The 19,691-nt window shown below is 32.2% G+C and overlaps 3 protein-coding genes across 3 annotated transcripts in view; 1 reads left to right on the top strand and 2 right to left on the bottom strand.

Moving 5' to 3' along the window:
- Positions 1-1,909, top strand: part of LOC131845782 (ADP-ribosylation factor 6) — a 37,857-nt gene extending 35,948 nt beyond the window's left edge. Inside the window, exons 6-7 of the mRNA XM_059194872.1 lie at positions 83-271; positions 858-1,909. Coding sequence (XP_059050855.1) covers positions 83-225 — 143 coding nt within the window. The 3' untranslated portion in view covers positions 226-271; positions 858-1,909. The remainder of the gene's footprint in view (positions 1-82; positions 272-857) is intronic.
- Positions 1,910-3,830: 1,921 nt separating this feature from the next.
- On the bottom strand, positions 3,831-9,950 carry LOC131845836 (uncharacterized). The gene is made up of 6 exons (XM_059194969.1): positions 9,615-9,950; positions 8,435-8,557; positions 7,896-8,022; positions 7,419-7,514; positions 6,386-6,527; positions 3,831-6,060 (listed from the first exon to the last, which is right to left on the bottom strand). Exons 1-6 carry the CDS (start codon positions 9,858-9,860, stop codon positions 5,895-5,897), a joined length of 900 nt encoding a protein of 299 aa, XP_059050952.1. The 5' UTR covers positions 9,861-9,950; the 3' UTR covers positions 3,831-5,894.
- A 1,029-nt stretch (positions 9,951-10,979) lies between these two features.
- LOC131845976 (uncharacterized) overlaps positions 10,980-19,691 on the bottom strand; it is a 29,724-nt gene continuing 21,012 nt past the window's right edge. Inside the window, exons 6-13 of the mRNA XM_059195156.1 lie at positions 19,493-19,625; positions 18,341-18,514; positions 15,203-15,336; positions 13,916-14,084; positions 12,897-13,004; positions 12,533-12,641; positions 11,750-11,904; positions 10,980-11,214 (exon numbers count right to left, since the gene is read on the bottom strand). Of these exons, the coding sequence (XP_059051139.1) occupies positions 11,113-11,214; positions 11,750-11,904; positions 12,533-12,641; positions 12,897-13,004; positions 13,916-14,084; positions 15,203-15,336; positions 18,341-18,514; positions 19,493-19,625 (1,084 nt within the window). The 3' untranslated portion in view covers positions 10,980-11,112. The remainder of the gene's footprint in view (positions 11,215-11,749; positions 11,905-12,532; positions 12,642-12,896; positions 13,005-13,915; positions 14,085-15,202; positions 15,337-18,340; positions 18,515-19,492; positions 19,626-19,691) is intronic.

The raw sequence follows: 19,691 nt of genomic DNA, 5'->3' as shown, positions 1-19,691 counted from the left end.
ACCCTTACATCATTATATTTACAATACATTTGCTTTACTCTCCATAATAAAAAAATAAACCCAGTCCATGTTGGTGTTCCAGCAATGAAACCTCACGAGATACAAGAGAAGCTGGGCTTGACGCGCATCCGCGACCGCAACTGGTACGTACAGCCGTCGTGCGCGACCACCGGCGACGGACTGTACGAGGGGCTCACGTGGCTCACCAGTAACCACAAGTTATGAGCTGCGGAGTAGGCGGTCCAGCCGCCACCATACCGCACGCGCCACGGTAATACACCTACATGTATAACTTACTTTTGTCTCCGATTTTGTCTGCTTATGACAGCAAAGAATTTAATATATTATTTCCTGCACTTTTAAATACAATATACAAAATACATATTAGAAATTTTGTGGGCTAGTAACGTAACCAGTCAACGTAAATCAGCGTGATACAGGAAGTGGTGTTTGAGTCACAAGTGCAAATAATAATTGTATGAAAAGACTAAAGTAAAATCACTAAAGTCCAATACAATATGTAATAAACACAATATATAAATCTAGATGAATATATTTAATACATAAATATATAAGGGGTACTTAATTAGCATCCCTTTACGCGTCGTAGCATCCCTTTATATCCCTTTTTGCTTTTACGCGGGTTATTAAACCTCAATTACTTTAAAATTTAATTTAAATTATTTAATTTGTCGAGAGACTTAATAATAGATAATTGACTTATATATATACTTCAAGATTATAAAAATACTTGAAATAAAATATAAATATATTCATATAAATATATGAAATAATAAAGAAATATAAATATGAATAAAAATGTATATGATACTTAAAATGTTTTATCTGTTTTTCAGGTGAGGTTATCGATGCCATTTAATTTAAGTAAGCTGCGCCGGCGCCGTCGGTTAAATTTATTCCATTGTGAACCAGTGCCGAATTGGATGCGTTATGTCAGTGATGGTTCAAATAATCGCGGGACACTAACTGTGCCGCCTGTCGTCTGCCAGACATTGTTAGCTAAACGTTGAGCCAGATGACCTTTACACCAACGATAAATTAATTATTCCATTATTTAATTTAACAAATTAGCGGTTTGTTGTATATCTAAATATATTTGATTATTTTTTTATGTTATTTAAAAATGAAAATTATTACGTAGAGTAAATGTTTTTTTTATTATCAATTATTATGGTCAATTTAATGTTTACCTTCTTTGTATAATAAGGTATAGAGTATTGAAGTGTTGCGAGCGAACATGATGCGTTTACGCAGTATAAATTATTGTATTTGCTTTGGATTGCACGCCTGCCGATTTGAGGTTATGTGTGGTGGCTTGACTTTTGCTTGCAAACGAAACTTATTGTTTATGAATATGGTTAATGGCCCATAATGAATAATATATGTAATATAAAACACCGTTTATTCTTTTATGTATTTGATTGAAAAAAATCATTCAACAGAATATTAAAATATTTAAATTGTATTAAAAAAAAAGGGTGATCAACCTCTGATGATGATTATTTTAAGTAGTTGCCATGCCTCGCAGTTAGATTTTTATATAATTTAAACAGTGAGTAAATTTGATGAATGATTTCCTGACTGTAATTTAATAGGGCGGCATTAGTCAAGCTAACATTATACTTGTACATAAAGGTCTCAATATGTACATATTGAAAATAAATATTGTGTTGATTTTTAATACGATAATATTACAAGTTTCGTACCGATAATAGTAATTTGGGTGATATCACTGTATAATTTCTAAGTTCTAGTAATGAGTTCGTTTCTCATCTCATCCCACGATATTGTTCAAAACAATATACAACGAGTAACAGAACTGATGCAATTCAAAATGTAACCAATTTAGTTTTTTTTTATGTAATTGGAAACAAGCTGAATAGAAATACGGAAATCACGTTATGTGACACCGATACTACCCATATGTTACCTTTCCAGTGAACTAAGATGTCATGCCTCTTATAATGTTTTTCTTAATAATTTCAATATATAATAGTTAATTGTATTACGAAATGTATTTTGTTTTCAAAAGTATGGGCAAACTATTTTATTAGTGTTATGAATTGTAAAGGTACATGATTTAGTGATGTGGTAATACAAAATTTAACAAATATTTTCTAACAATTTAATAGCGGATACTAAACGGTTTCTACTAATTTAATTCTGTTGCGAGTTTATAATGTAAAATTTAATTATTTATTTCCTTGTTTGGAAGTGTGATATCACCCCTATAATGTTTAATAAAGCGAATCATATTATGCTTTGGCTTTGGATGTAATCGGTTATATATAAGGTTAAGTCCGGGACCATCAAATTTTTATGATTTCACTAACATTTTGTTGCGGACTTGGAAATGAGAATTGAATGTTATTAGAATATATTCACTATTCCGTTGTTATTTATGCCAACAATTGTAACTGCCGCGTCTCTATTATAGTGTTATTTATATTAATAGTCGAGAGTAGATACAGAATTATTTAAATGCAGTAAAGAGTTGTTTTATTTTCGCTTGGTGATTAATGTCTTAGAATTCAGTCCGCAATGCAATATCACTCTCATTGCCAGGTCTTAAGGGCCGTATTTGAATATTATTTTTCTTGCCTATGCATAATTTTTGGACAAGGTGTATAATTGCAATTTTCATTCCTGTTAGACTTAAAAAATCAGACCTTATTTCCTTACAGGTAGGATACTTCATCCCGTTTATTAAATCATTAAATTCCACCACTTAGAGTATCAATAGATATCTCAATTTTAGATATCAATACAAAAATTGTATTGAATGCAATAGAAGTTTAATTTGAACTACATGTGTTTGTAAATTATACCAACAACAGATAATAGGTGCATTCTATTAAATACCTGTATGAAAATAAGGATAATTTTACTACATTAAGTCTGGAGAGTTATGTTTTTTTTGAAGTGAAAAAACATGTTACTTGTCTAAAGATACTTAAGACCTTTCGTGTATTAACGACGATCGTTACAAGCGGAGGAGTTTTTCTGTTAAATCTCACCTATACTTTGTGATATATTATTTCTGTATCTTAACCTTTATTAACCTTTTTATCTTTAATTGTGTATGAATGTTTCGTAATGCAAATATTTCGAGGAAATATGACAATATTGCTGATTCGTAACGCGCCAAATTTGATACATTTGTAAGTATCCCTCTAAGTACAGTCATCATCCTATATACTTAACTATACTGTAACGACTCGTCGGTCAAGCGGTTTAGCACTTCGCCTAACTTCTGATTGTCTCGGGTTCGATTGCTCGTACAATACAAACGTTTGTATTCATGAGTTATCCAACCTTGGAGCTAGATGGTGCTGTGTGAATTGTCCTGGTTTATTATTATATATAATGGCGCATATTTCGATGTTAAGTTATAAATCATATATAATATATAAATTATTTAATATTTGTGTTTGTGTAAACGTGGAAAAAGTTGATACTGTTCTAATATGTGCCTGTAGATATCAGAGCGAGATAAAAATATTTGCTGTCTCTTTCTCCTTCGCGCATAAAGTTTACTTTTTTAACTTAAATTGTTTAAGTGCGTAAAATAAGCATGTTTTAGTCTTCGGCTGTATACCAAAGTGTTGAGATGAAATCTACAGCCACGTATTTCAGAAATGTACACGTGTATATGATGTTGACTGTACTCGTATTATAATGTAGGCGAATGCAATAAATACATTTTAGATATTCTTACACGATAGTTAGTACATAACAAATTGTAGAGAATCGCGAGAACGTAGATCGAAATTATTCTTGTTGCATTCGTCACGAAACTGTTGTATGTATCATTGTTTTTAACAGAAATGTACAGAAATACCTATTGAGGGATTAATTAAAAATTATAGAAAGCTAGTTTATCAGTTAAATAACATGGCCTGTATTTTATTATCTAATAAAATCCTGTAGCTATTTCATGTTTGTATAGACGCGTCGAGGCGTCAGTTCCTTTATAAAAGAACACATTAAGACGAAATATCAAATTTATAAACGCTTATCAAATGAATAAGCGAGCGAGATTATATTTATATGTGAATGTTATACAAAGCAGTGTTATGGTTTATATTGCCTATAATATATTGATTTAGAAGACAGATGTATAGGGAATACTCTATATTTTCGTGTAAGATATCTTAAATGTATCGTTGAAATATAGTCTAAATTATTGTTTTGTTTGGACTAGGTAGATTAAAATAGCTGCTTTATGAGAATCACATTTGTTTCCTATACAGAATTATAGTTGAGGTGTGTTTGTCCACCGAATAATACGTAAAGTGGCTTTTTTAATTTATGAAATAGTTGGTCTAGATAGCTTAATTTTGCCCTATGCGTTCGGCATTATTTCATTATTAGGTATGCTTGTAAAATTGAGATTATTGCCTGTTTTGTGCATTGGGCGGCATTGATAGATATATTGGCCGGCAAATTTAGATTTTGTCATATATATTTACAATAGGAACTAAATATCGTGCACGAGTCGCACAGTATGGATATTTTTTATCGACAACATAAATGTGTCGTATTGTGACGGTAAATTTACACATCGTGTCGTGCGACAATAATCTGTAAAAGCAAGTATTGTCGACCAGTTCCTCGTAACCTCGCTAAATATATTCGTCTAAGAAACAGGTAGTTCAAAAATATTTCGCCCATTTTGAGAATATAAAAAAATATCGATAGGTTATCACTTGCCATCAGGTGGTTGCTATTGTCACTCGGTATTCTAATTAATTGTAAATTTCTAATCGGCAAGTAGTTGCTAGTCGACTATAGGCTATAGGAACATTGTATCGCAAATTTTCTACGTACGGTTTTTCCGCAAATATATTTAACAGTATATTACAGTATTTATATTGTATATACATGTGTGCACAGATCGCGCCTAAATTATGTGTAATGTTACATATGCGAAAACAAATGGCGCGGTGAAAATACAATATATATATATATACATTGCCGCTTATTCATAGAAATAAACCTGTTAAATGTTGAATTTATTTGCGTTTTTCAATTTGCTATATTTCTAATATGAAAGACGGTATATGATAAAACATGAGTATGTTGGTTTTCGTTTTTATAAATAAGAGATTGTGAGAACCGAGCCGAACCGAGAGTGAATATTTTTATTATCATGGTTTCTGTAATATATGGCAACTGTATATTATATACATACTAAAATATTGTAACAAGATAAAGTACATAAAAAATCGTCGCAGAGAAAATTTGCAAAGCGGATATACCCTGTGAATACGAAATTCAGAGTAAGCTTTAACTCGACAAAGCAATGAAATTTACTACACACCTATACATTTACAATCGAACCTTTTCTATTAGATTATTAAATAAAGTGCAATTAAATTTATAGATTATGCACTGAGATGTAAAAAATGAAAAAGTATGTATGTAATTTATGATTTCTAAATTGATTTTACCCAATGTCTATGTTTTGTATGGGAGTGTGGAAAGAGCTGTATAATATTGTAGAAAGGTTATTCAATATAAATCACACTTATAATGTATTGTTTTATTTATTGAGAGTATTATTTTTTCGCTGTAGTAAAGAGATATTGAGAAGACTTATTTTATTACTATTTCTTACTTTTATATTTATCCTTGGATGCAACTCTTGAGTTGTTTGTATGTTGTAGGTAATTAAAACCCTTTCATAATATCAGTAATCATCCAATCAAGATACATTAATATTCGACCAAAGTTCCTCTTCGACTTTAGCATTAGCCTCATCATTTTCCTACGTGCTTTTAGGCCAATATCTCTATGATAATTAATACTGAATCGCATTTAACTTTGTATCTAGGAATTTTGTATCTTAAGTCAAGACCATAAGATAAATTTTAGCAGGTGTTATCATTGGAGGTTGCTGTGATCGATGAATCGGTTGTAACGTCATCGCATCGAGGTGGCAGAATTATTTGTAGCTCTTCAGTTAGCTGGACATCATCGTCTGGTACCGTGTCTAATGGGACATGGGTGTCATATTCTTCGTTTGTGGAAACGCCACTGAAATTATAAGTCAAAGATATAAGCCACGTTTTGGCAACATGAAAAGGTTACGCGATAAACTTTAACATAAAAATATAGACATAATTAATGACCCTAGTATTAATATTTGTATAAATAGTGACAAATTCGCCTCGGTAGTCATCTCGTCATGATAGCTGACTTGACTGACCTGACGTGCATATTGTGTCTTCACAGTGCAGATGGGTGACATATTCATTGTTAAAACGATCAGATCCATAACGCCCAGTTGGCATCAGGCAATTTTACTCGCGAACAAAATATCCTCTACACATGTGTAAATTTTTTTTTTATTTTCACGTACTCTAGTTGGTCTCCAGCTCGGGCGCCTGCTAACACAGACGTATATAGCCTTGCTCGGGCTCCATGCAACCGCATGGCAGCTGGCACGTCTTCAGTTCCAGCACGCGTCTCGGGTATCGGGTGCAGCGGTTTGACAACACTACCTTCGATTATAAAATATATTTACACTTGTTATTATTAAACTTTGTGAAACACGAAATAATAATAATAAAGATGTTTATTTTGGTATCAATGGCACATTTGTTAGCTTTTTTTCTAATCTAATTTGAGTAAAGTTCATCTTTATATTTTGAATTTGAATCTATCTAGTATTACAGTTATAGTCATTATATTGTTAGACCTCTGCCTAACTAAAGTACACTGATAAAATATTGTAACATAGACAAATCAATATTTTTCATCAATGTGTTCAGAATGTTGGAACTACAGCGCATTCTGAATAGAATAGAATCAAATAGCAAATCATTTATTCAAATAAACTTACATTGAAGCACTTTTGAATAGTCATTACATTTTTTAATCTACCGCTCATTCGGAAAGCTGTCTCATCACAAGAAGAACGAGTAAGAAACTTGCGTGTTGCTCTTTTAAATAATTTTATTATTATTTTACATTTTTAAGTGTGTGAATACAAACCACCAATTAGCACTAATTCAATTAAATACTCAAATAGAAAAAATATTGAATATATAACCAAATGGGTAAACAATTATTAAGAGGAAATCAGTCATAGTGATTAGAGCAGACCAATCCCTACAAGCAGCACCCGTTCACGAGTAGGTATGACGGATGAGCCAGCCATCACTGCGCTCGACCATATTTTAGGGAGCTTTATTTTAGGACCCAGCCCACCACGCCGCCACGAGTCCGGACATTTTAGTGAGCATGACTACTCAAAACACTAGACCTCGTCATATAAGAAATGATAACCGTCGCCTATATCTAAGTATTAAAAAACTACCAGATACATCCCAAAATATGTAGTCAGATGTATGGTCGCCTCAACTGTAGATATGATAGATGAATATTCATACCGTCATCTAAATTAATAGCTTCTTTATGTTCTATGTCTTCAGATCTGTTCTTTTCGTCTGGTGACTGCATCACCCTTCCGAGATCATGCTTGCTGTCTGAAACCAGTTTTTTTAGTATGTATGTAATTACAAAAAGAACAATAAACTACAGTCGGAAAATATTTAAAATTCTTTAATTGATTTATTATTATTAACAACATTAAACCAAAAAAAAATATATAAATATATTAGCTGTTCGCGTGGTTTCTGATATAAGCTATATTACTGTAAAGTTTCATTAAAATCTGTTAGATACGTAGTTTTTACGTGAAATAGTAACAAATATCCATATTCACAAACTTTCGCCTTAAAATTCATTTAATTTTGGAGATTATGTCTCTTAGGTATGTGGTTATTAAAACAACACAGGCATAGATAATTGAAAAAATTCTCTATTTTTAAGACGACTGTTTAGATTTATTGTAATGGTGAGCAGACCGTTTTTAGCATGTGGCAAATCAGCGTAGCCCCGGAACAGTGTTTCCAGCTCATTGGGGGTCATGCGGCGGAGATATGGAACCTGTTTCAGGTCTGGTCGGTGCAGGCTTCGGAAGGAATTGCGGTGCTAGAAATTGTATAAAACTTTTAGCTGTTAGTTTATTTTTGGAATAATATTAGTATTATTTTAATAAATATCGTAAAATACAATATGTAAGATATATATTTTTTTAAAATTAATAAATTAATTCTTTATATTATTAAGTAATAAAAAGTTGTTTTTAAAAACTATCACTCCCTATAATGTCGTGATCATTAAATGACTATTGGAAGGGATTGAGATGTCTATTTATACTGAAGTGTTTAGGAAAACAAAAACAAACGCAGACTGAAGAAAATGTATCTTAAAAGTTTAAATATAAAAAAATATTTAAGCTTTAATTTTCATGCATATTATTTGTATAATTTTGTAAAATATTTCTCTGCCGGTGCTGCCTATATGCCTATCATAATTAGTACACTTGTAGCCGATGTAATACCTTAACAAATCCAGGAGGAACTTGCATACGCTCACAGGCCCGTGACATGCTCAGAGAGTGTATCTCACCGTCATGTTTCACGGAGATAGCAGATAATCCACTGCGAACTAGGTCTTCGTTGATCTATTATATCGTCGTAAATAAATACATTATTGTAATCCTAAATGCTATAATTATAAGTATTGTCAACTATCGACGTAGTGTTAAACGCTTGACATGCTACGTTTCGCAGGGTGTATTCTTATCCAACGGGTACAGGGCCAGCCTAAGCCTCCTAGACTACGACTACGTCACTCTTTCCTCTTATATCATTATTATAAGAAATTTACGGGAATAATAACTTTAACCCCAATTTTAGACACCGTAAAATTACAATTAGGAACATTTTACAAAGTATAAAAATGCAAACTTTTCTTTAACAATTTATTTTCAATAATTCTGATTTATTATATCAGATTCTTTTGTCAGTTTTAGTAAGTAGTAAAATATATTTGCATGAATACTTGAAATTGGTTCGATATAAAGTATCTATAGTAAAAATAGCATTAGTTGAATTTTAGTGAATATTCCCGTAATAAATTAAGTAATCACATTACGGATTTGAAAAAACAACGTAAGATTTTTTGCGTATTGACTATATTGCTGACCGTATAAACAAAACGAGGTCTTTTAGTTATTCAAGTGAGTTCAACCCAAAAATTCGGTAATTTCAGCGGGATCTGAATTTAATCAGAGTCCGGTTTCAATAAATCGTTTTCTAAACGGAACAAAAACTTGACCCGCATATCGGATCATCAATCAGCTGACTAGACGGCTTGAAGTACATAGTACGGGTAGTATGTGACTGCGAATATAATATGGGAGGAATATAAAGGCTTAAATCGCATGTTTTTGACATGGTACCTACATGTCAATGGCAACATAATTCTGTTGTATTCTGTGTATTTTTTTATATCTGCATTTTTTTCTGTAACTAGATTGGCATACAATCGTAAATCATGTACCAATTCATGGTATGACGATGTCATTAATATATTTTATCCATTAACTGACAGGTGTTATAGAGGTGCCCATGCAATGATTTTTGTTAGTAAAGAAAAAAGGTGGTAGAGAGGTACTACAATATATTTATCATTATGAATATCTTCCCATCCTTCAGATTTATAATATAAAAATGTACCTGCAATTCTCTTCCTTCACAGCAAGGTATAAGCTGTGGTGATTCTTCCTTCAGTTTATGTGTGGAATTAGGGTTCGTGACGTTGTCTCCGCTGGCTACAGGATTCATCAGCCGTAGTGATACACTAGAGGATCTCTTCTCCTTCACGTCGAAATTGTCTGACAATGCATCTTTAATTGGGCTGGTATTCATAGTCAAGTCTTTCAGGATCACCGGCAGAATATTGTGTTCATGTAAGAGCTGCATTGCGGATTTGTATAATAGTATGATTAACTGTTATGGTGTGAAGATTATGATTTTGTTTATGTGCCTACATTCTTGGAAATTTTGACAATCATGTGACATTTCTGTTTTTGAATGCCCTAAGGTTTTTGAATTTACATAATATAGTTTTTAATGTTTTTAACGAATAAACTTCACATTATTTGGGTATACAAATTTAAATACATAAATAGATATAGCATATTTATTTACCTATTTCAGAATTTATTTATTTAATAGAATGAGAATCATATACTTAATAGCAATACTGAAAAATGACTTGTACAGAGGATTTTGTTGAAGTCGTCCCCATAGACTAGAACTACGTGTATTTATAATATTAGAATATGTGTTAAAACGCCATTTTTTATTATTGGAATAAGCAACAAACAAACTGATCGCCCACCTTATGATAAGTGAAAACCGTCGATTATATATATGAACAACACACCGAACATTACCACGTTACCATGTGACGCTCGTGTTACCACCATTCATGCGCTGCTATTCCGAATCACTATAATGTCTCTTAAAATCCTGTAATTTCACTGCCTCTCTGATCTTACTCTACAATTATTATATATTAAATAAATAAACGGCAAACAGCACATACGGAAATTTACGATTAGAAAAATTTTGAAATATTCATTCGAATTCGAACCGTTATTAATGCCATAAAAACATAAAGACGAATAATAAACAGAGAGTGAAGTTTGCCAATTTTGTGCTAATAATTTTGGATGCCTTTAATCCGTATCAGATGAAACAACCAAGTGTAGTGTATCGAACGCCGATCACGTAGTAGCACTCCAGCAAAATTATACCCTTCAACGAAAAGTAAGGGTCGACTGCCCAAAATTAAGCACCTCGCCGCTTTTTGTTATCGTTCTATATTTTAGGTTAGTTTGAGGCTTTTATATTGTAGAAGTTAGAGAAAAGCGGTATATGCTAGGTTTGCTAGTCCAACATACACCGAATGATCCAGAGTACGAATTCAGAAGACATAAAATATATGTAAATTTATATTGCTGGCGGGCTCTCTGGTACAGTTTAAGAAAAATAGACATTTCCGGTAAATCATGTTTATTTATAACCGATTACCGATCAAACAAAGACTTAAGAAATTGTAATTGAAAAATTGAATATATTTTTCTGTATAACAATTTATCACGATTCCGCATAATTGAAGTTTCTAGACGAAATGAAATTTTTCATTAACGTTTATAATGGATATTCATTATTGTGCGTCGTCTTCTAAATGTGCATTATTGTTCGTTACTTGTCCAGGCACGTAGAAGTCTTTTATTTCGATGTCCGAACCAGATGATACAGGGCTTTTCTGTAATAATATAAAGAAAGTGAATACTTCAATAGTGAAATTATACTTGTAAATACGAAGGTGTCTGTATACCTATATGTTTATTACCATCTAAGAGCAGTACTAGATTTTACATGAGGGTACCTTGTATCACCTATAGGCTTTTATCTAAAAAAACAGTCAAAGTCTTATAACGAAGTATAAGCACAATGACCCTTAAATTGTATTTTCAGCAAGTTCAGTTCAATTTATACATATGAGAGGAAAGTTTTACCATCAACTTCTATATAGGATTTCGTAAAGCAGTGAAGTTAGTATTTTGTTTTGAACACTTGCTGTTTGTCTAAAATTATGTAGAGGAAAGGTTCTTGTGTCTGTAATGATAAACTCAAAAATATTTTATCAATTTTAATAGGTAATTCTTGCACATTGTTTAAGTTTCCATTGTGAGTGAGTAACATATGCTATATTTTGTGGGAGCAATGCCGCCGATCAAGGAAACAGCTAGTTTCATGTATAATAGTAATAGTAATAGGCTGTATATAAATTAACTTACACCCCTCTGTTTCTCGTGCTTCATCTCAATGAGCAGGGAGCGTAAGATGCGATGCGAGAGGTACTCGCTGGTGCGGCGGACATCTGCGCAGTCGCCGTGTACGCGGTTGTTGACCACCGCAGAGGAAAGACCTTCCACAGCCTCGCCCCATTCCACTAGTTATATGTAAGTAACGTTAACTCTATATATTTTCAAATCAAGTTTTTTTTTACACGATCATGGCAGATGAGCCCGTCTGTTGATATATGGTTACCGTAGCCTTTGGACGCCTGAAGTACCAGGAGTGTAACGCGTTGCCGACCCTTAAGAAACCTTAATGTCCCCTTCTTGGAAAACCCGACGCTGTAGTCTCTCGAGAAAACCTCGGCAGGTAGTTCATTCCACAATCTAATTGTACGCGAGAGGAAGCATTTCTGAAACCGGTCTGTACTGACCGTTTAGGTTCCAGCATGTAGGGATGATTGTCTTGTCGATGGTGCGAAGGTTCCTTACAAGAAGCGGAAAAAAGAATGTATTCGGTGCCAAAAAGCTTCATTGTTTTTAGATCAAATAACAGAGACGTCTGGCTTTTAGTATTAATTTGACGTTATTTATTAAGTTGATACATTTTGGTGAGTATATGTTATAGTTACAATATTTATAAAGTCATTTTAGGCAAAAAAATATCAATTTAATTGATATTTTATATAATCTATTAGATGAATTTGGTTTTCAACATAACTGTTTTTGGTGAAAGCATTTTTAAATGTTTAATAAAATATGCAATTGAACTTCAACACTAACTTGGATGTCTCATGTGTGGTAGTGTTACTTTGCCGATAGTTATATCCATGCCTTTCTGCACCTTCTGACTTACAGATCTCGATAGAAGTTTGGCGGCAGCGTTCACCATCTTTAACATACAAAAATTAAACTCTTTTTATTTAAATGGGATAAAATTAAATAAAAAAGCTTTAGTATTTATTTCATGTTGTAAAATATGACTAATTATTACATATTATCATTAAAATATCTTACGTACACTTAAGTCATTGTAAAAATTCGTCTTGTATTTTATACGGGCAGCATCATGGCATACATCTAGGTAAACATGTAATTATTTATTGTATGTAAGTTAGTATATGGTATTAAGGTTTGGTTTACTAACTTCAAGCAATCTTCTGCGTTCCGGCAGATAACTTCCAACCGACACAGGATCAGGTAGATCTTCAACTCGGTCTGAGAATGTCACCTCCGCCAACTTTGACTTCGACGGCTTTAACGTAATATATAATTAATTGAATTAGTATTCTGATGCATTCGATACATTTTCAATACTTAGTGCTAGTAGTAGCTCATCGACATATATATGTGTAGGTATATTATATTTTATAAAGTATGTTTCACCACAGATAACATAATATTACATAGTTTCACTAAATGCAAATTAGATTATTTTTTACAACTTTGTCACTTGTTTCATGTACCTTAGAACTTGTTGCATTTTGAGCGAAGTTGTTTTGTCACAAATAGTATAATGTAATTGGTTTTCGGGTTGGTATAGTCTTTGTAACTGAAGTACTAGTCTACAAACCTGTTTATTATAGATCTTTTTAAATATAGCTATAAAATAATACAATAGTTTGTCATTTTGTACACATGTTAAATATGTAATGTACATCCCTATGGAAAAGTGCTGAAGAGCACAAATTGCACGCACCAAGGAATCAACGAAGCCTTAATTTACAATTTTTATATAGTAGTTGGAGAGTTTTCATTGGAATATTGTTAATTTCATGTTAAATCTGTAAAATGCTGACTGCTCTCTTGTGGAAACTATGGTTTACGTTACGACTTCGATAGTTTTTTAGTTATAGATAGTAACTTAAAATGTATTTTAAAGGTAAGTTAAAATACTTTTTATGTCTGCTGGATGTGATTTAAATCACATGTACACACATGAAATATATATATATATATGTGCAAATTACAAATACAAATACACAAGTTTTAATTTAATACATTCTCCAAATCAGAACCAGTTTTATTACGGTGGTTAACACTTCTGTTAATTATTGACATCATTTTTCTACCAAGATTTTTATTCTACAAGAATATACCTACATATACATTACCGTATATGTATATTCTTGTAGAATAAAATTATAATTAATCAATTTCACTAACAACTGGTGTTGGTGGTCGATCTCTAACACTCTTCATTTCCAAATCGGTAGTAGTCTCGGGTGGTATGTCCACTATTTCCCCAAAGAGTATGGACGCACCTCGTACGTTCACGTACTGTCGAGCGAGTTCTGTAGCAATCTGAACGGACCACCGTGGAGTTTTCTTTGCACTGAAGCAAATAGATTGAAATTGAACATTAAAGCTTACCTTCAACTTTGGCAGTAAATTTCGCCCAGGATTACCTACACAATGAAAAATGACGTCTACTTACTATGTTCATTATTGTTGTGATGATGTTACGATTAACGTAAACATGTCTACTTTATCGAATTAGGTATTAATATTTTACGTAAGTCCATTTCATTACTGTTGGATGTTGACTCATAGTCTGGTCGCTACAACATCAACACTCGGCTTCCAAACTCTATTCATTGCCTGATGATGTCTCGTTTAGAGGTGAAGCACTTATCGCAATACGGTTGGAGATACAATAACGATCTGAATTTGATCACTAATGGGAAAGGTTATGACGCTTCCAGCCTTGGTCAGGTTTCCGCACTGAATATTTGAGGCCTCACATATGCTAATTGTAGTGTAGTGTAATCCCATTAAGCAGTGTATCTATTTGTTTATGTGATCTATTACAGGTTTAAAAGTATACGCTGTAAGGCGGAGATAAGGTGACCCTTGGCGGCTGAGCGCTTTAACGGCCCTTCGCATGAGCATCGCCTTGAGGATAAACGATTTGATTAATAATTGACATAGAAATTCTGCCAATTATTAATCAGATTAAGAAAATAACTATATTTTATTGAACATATCGGATCCCACATTTCCCCTTCTATTTTAAAATGTAACAGGAAATTATATTATAGATGACTTTGCCAGTCTATTATCAGAAATAAGTCTATAGATTGTACAAGTAACTAAATGACAAACAAGCTAACAGTCCATATGATGGTAAGTGGTAACCGTCGACTATATACATGAACAGCACTATGGATATCACGTGACGCCTGCGATATCTCCCACGCATTGCCATTTTGAAGGACTTATAGTGTATTACTTTTTCAATGTATTATCGTAATGTCTGCTCGGCGGTTAGACTGAGTTACTCTTGTAGACTACTTTTAACAGTCTTAAGTACTTGTATATTATGTTATATTGTGTAATGTTATATACTCAGGTATAACAAAGTCTGGTTTGAAAAGTTTCCGACTTCAACCCAAAGATGGCAGCACTCGTCAAAATAAAAATAAATTAACCGTGATTGAGGTTAGCACTTACCCTTTTTTAGATTTCTCTGGTCGGTAATTTAAGAAAAATACGTGTGCTGCTCTAGAGCGCACCACCCGTTCCACGTCACGGAGCAGCAAGTTGACGCGCCGCCGAGCAAATTCAATTACCGCATTTTCAAGCATCTGGAGGTAAGATTGAAGTCAAAGTCTCACAAAAACCAAATCCAATTAATCAACGATAAAGTTAGATCAGTGTACATTAAATATTAGGTTTACCTTTTATTTAATTAAAAATAGAGATTAGGTTCACTACCCTAAATTCCACTTAACCAATACTTTTTTGTATTAATTGACTATCTGGCGATGAAAATGCTGATATATTAATCCCAGAGAAACGGATACCTTGGATTCAAATATATGTATTTAGCGAAATGTGTGCATGTTAATTTAATATTTAGCATAAAGTAACTACAGAATCAAAATAAAAGTGAAAAATAAACGGAATAAGTCTGCAAAGCTAACAGTATATCTACTGATAATATTCTCATAAAGTTTTTAGTTTCTCAAATATAATAGACAATAACGATATAGTATTTTTTTATGTAATCTAATTCCAAATAATAGGATGGATGTGAGTTGCCATTCCAGAGTACTAAGATGTCATAGCCCTTATTTCAATATTTCAATCTAATTGCACTCTACAACTGCAATATGTGAGACCTACCTTACCTATCCACGTGTACCTACCCCATGCAGAGTTTTTTTTATAGTTTACATAATGTCTGCGACAAGAAAAATATATAATTTTCCCGTTGAGACGTTTTAATACCTCGACTTGATTATTATGTATATTTTTCGTTTTCAAAGTCAAATGGAACCAAAGAGGGACATGAATTATTTGGTTGAGTACCATTGCGAGAGTAATTTTAAACCCTGAATTTTAATAACTGAGTTAATTGAAATCACGAACTTAACTATATTCAGTAGGGCACGTTTTGAAATATAAATATTTATAGCTTTTAGATTTTGATGTTTAATTAGGTATTTGACTTATTACTCGGAAAGAAATTAGGGCAATGTTTTGACCTATGCGTTTTCATTATGTTGTAGAGCAGGGAGGAATAACATCTTCGTTATCCAGAATGGAATAACAAGGGTGTCACATGATGATTAATTGTTGGTCCTCACCTTCTTTCGGATGAGCTGTCAGTTTGTCATTTCAGGTACATAAAACTATTATATATGAATAAAAAAACAACATAAATTTTTCCCATTAAAGATGCATTGGCTAGTGTGTAATAACCGATGGATGTTTGTTATTCTTTCACGCTTCAACTACTGAAAGGATTTTAATGAAACTTTACAATAATATAACCTATTCTGATGAATAACACTATTTTCTAACGCTGTTTTCGGGTACAGCTAGTATTAAATAAAATCATTGATCACGCTGCGTCTTAGATTATATTAATACTGACTACATTATATAGGCATATACTAAATAGTTAATAAAAAAAATCCAATGTATATTTTTGAAAATACATACTTTACATCTAATTTCTTTGTATATTACAAAGAAATTAGATCAATTAGAATAGTCACACTTATGTTTTATATTGAGGAGAATTCAACTCGCCTACATCAGAAGGTGAGGCTAATAAACTAAACTATTAAACGTTTTACCGTAGTGGCCCCCTAGTCTTATTACATGCAGTAAATGTGACAATACAATCCAGATGTAGATAATAATGGGACTAATTAATCCAGATTTTCGTAGCTGGTATCAGCTTGTCCTTATCGAGACGCTTAACATAATTTAGATTTGTGTAACTATTTACTATTTTGTAATAGGTAATAATATAAATTATAAATAGACAGTAAGAAAACTCCGAAACCATTGCGCAAATTATCTCGTTATTTTCTATATTAAATAATAAATAATCTCAGGATCAGATCTCAATTCACACAGTGCCATCTAGACCCAAGTTAAGCTTCCTAAAGCTTGTGTTATGGGTACTAGACAACTGATACAAATACATAGATATGTTTTTTTTTCATAAATACATACATACTATACATAGAAAATACCCAGACCGATACAAACAACCATAAAACCATAAATATTGCACTAGATAAACACATAAAGTTATATGTCTTATGCCGAAGAGTAATGAAATAAAATTAATCATTTATATTCAATTCAACATCTCTGTGTTTCTAATGTTGGTTAGATTTTCTTTTTAAACTGTATTAAGAAAATATGTTTTGTAAAACCAAAGTAACAAATAATATATTACCTACTTAAATTTATATTATACGAGAATAATAAAGATTTTTTTATAGAACGTTCTGATGATTGCATAAATAAAAAAATGCATGTGTACGTATTGGTTTGTCGGATTATATAATATACTTAAAAAACAATTTAAGACTGTCATTATTGTTGATAAGTGGAATTTTCCTTTATATTTCTTTATTGTTCTTTAAACATAGATTTATGTGTAACATAGAAAGATGTTTCTTAAACACGAATCACTGGCGAACAAGTTATTTACTAAAGGTAAAAACATTAAGTGTCAGCTGTTACTCATGTCTGTAAAGCAAGAACCCACATAAATTATAATACAAACGCTACACCAAAATGTTAAGAAAATGTAATATTTTTACGCAAGTTTTCTTTTAAAATTTGAAGATATATTTATTATAAGAAATTTTCAATTGGATCTTAAGTGAATATATTTTTTTTAATTATTTTTCATAATATAGCTTGATTTTAGATTTAACTAATTAGTTTTATAGAATATAGTCATTACAAATAAAAAAAAATAGTTCATAATAAGAAAAACTTTTCTTATTAATTTATTTGATATAATGTCCAATTTACTTAATTATCTAATAAAAATATAACTCTTATAAACTTATAATCTATGGTTTTATGACAAAAAAGCATGGTAGTTTCACACCAGTTTGAAATAGTGGTCTCGGCTGCATTGATTGGCAATGCACATGTAACAGCCCTAGTATTTCAAGCGTCCATAGCTATCTATTTACCATCAGTTGAACAGTATGCTTGTTTGCCAACGTTGTAGTATACATAAAACCTATTCCCCATTACTGACAATACCTTTCCCCTGTACTTCCTAATATTTTTTTTCTTTACCTCCTAATAATTAGTATCTGCACTAACCTCATCAAGAAGTTTAATTGGTGGAGACGGCAATACAGTTTCCATGTCCATCCTCGCCCGAGCTTGTCCTAAGGTCATAAGTGGGTCTCCAAGAGTCGAGACAGCAGCAGACATAGCTTCAGCAGCTAACTGTTGTGCTAATTCTGAACTCATGCTCTTGGCGCCACGTTTTGACTAGAATAATTTATATAGAATAGAATACTATATTTGTAATGATAATCAATCGCGAGACATTTTAATTTTAAATAAGTGTTAATTCTTAATAATTATTCTGGACAATTCACATATCGATTACAATTATTTACAAATTACAATTCACATATTGGGACTACCCAAGCAAGACCTTGTGTTATGAGTACTAGACTCTTATAACTGATATAAATATGTACACAGATACATTATTTTTTGTAAATATATAATTGATACATAGAAAATACTCAGACCGATACAAACAATCATACTCATGGTTACAAGTGTTTAACCGTGCGAGGAACGCACCTGATATCATCAGTACTAAGGCGGTGTGCTCGACCACCGAGGTTGTAATCTTAGCTTTAGAAATGGATTTTAACAGAAGTAGGTGCAGGATATTACCACAGCACAATTAGTCTCATCGAGGCAGTAATGTACGAAGTTGTTTACTTCAGTACCTGTGTCACATATTTCAGACGCCAAGCAGCTTGCTTTGTAAGCTGCGTTTCAGTAGTAGCGTGAGATAAGGGTTCATGTATATTGGCAACGGTTAACACTTACCAACAGGTGGGCCATGAGCTTGTTTGCCATTCCAATTACATAAATAAAAAAATACTTTACAATGTAATATATAGGTTATGTAATTAAATAAGATTAAAGTCTAATGCAAGTATATAAGAATGTAGCATCAGCATCCTCACATACGGCTTTCATGTCAGTTTTTTATCGAAAAAAAGTAAAATATAAATATTATAAGTGGGTTAATGTGAATAAATATACTTTAAATATTTATTTTCAATATTGGTAAAAGAAAATGATTATATTATAATAAAGGAAAGAAGGGAAAAATATTTCTTGTGTGATTAATCGTATTTTGGAAATTCCTAACAAGTGGTAACATAATTTTAGTCTTTATATTTGTTATGATGAAGAAGTTCATAAACGACATTAAGTAGATACCTTTTCAAACTCGAGGCCCATCTTTTTGACGAGTTTGGCAGCCTTCGCGTGACCTCCGTGTATCAGTTTCCAATTCGCAAGCCTGATGCGTTGTAGTTCTAAGTCGTTATTATACGCGTATATTTCAGCTTTCCTGAAATGATTTATTTTTATAATATTACATAGATAATAAAAGACAATAGAAATCTTTGAACTTTAA

The sequence above is a fragment of the Achroia grisella genome, unplaced genomic scaffold, assembly GCF_030625045.1.
Source record: "Achroia grisella isolate CSIRO2021 unplaced genomic scaffold, CSIRO_AGI_Agris_v1 utg487, whole genome shotgun sequence".
Classification (NCBI taxonomy): Eukaryota; Metazoa; Arthropoda; class Insecta; order Lepidoptera; family Pyralidae; genus Achroia; species Achroia grisella.
The sequence above is the reverse complement of the archived record's forward strand: the minus strand, read 5'-3'. Positions and strand labels throughout refer to the sequence as shown.

Bases quoted from the DNA above. Each gene is read 5' to 3' on its own strand.
- LOC131845836 (XM_059194969.1), bottom strand. From the start codon at position 9,860: ATGCAGCTCTTACATGAACACAATATTCTGCCGGTGATCCTGAAAGAC. The intron at 7,515-7,895 runs GTCTGCTCACCA...AACTGGTTTCAG, and splicing joins TTTGCCACATGCTAAAAACG to ACAGCAAGCATGATCTCGGA. The intron at 6,528-7,418 runs GTATGAATATTC...TTATAATCGAAG, and splicing joins AGCTATTAATTTAGATGACG to GTAGTGTTGTCAAACCGCTG.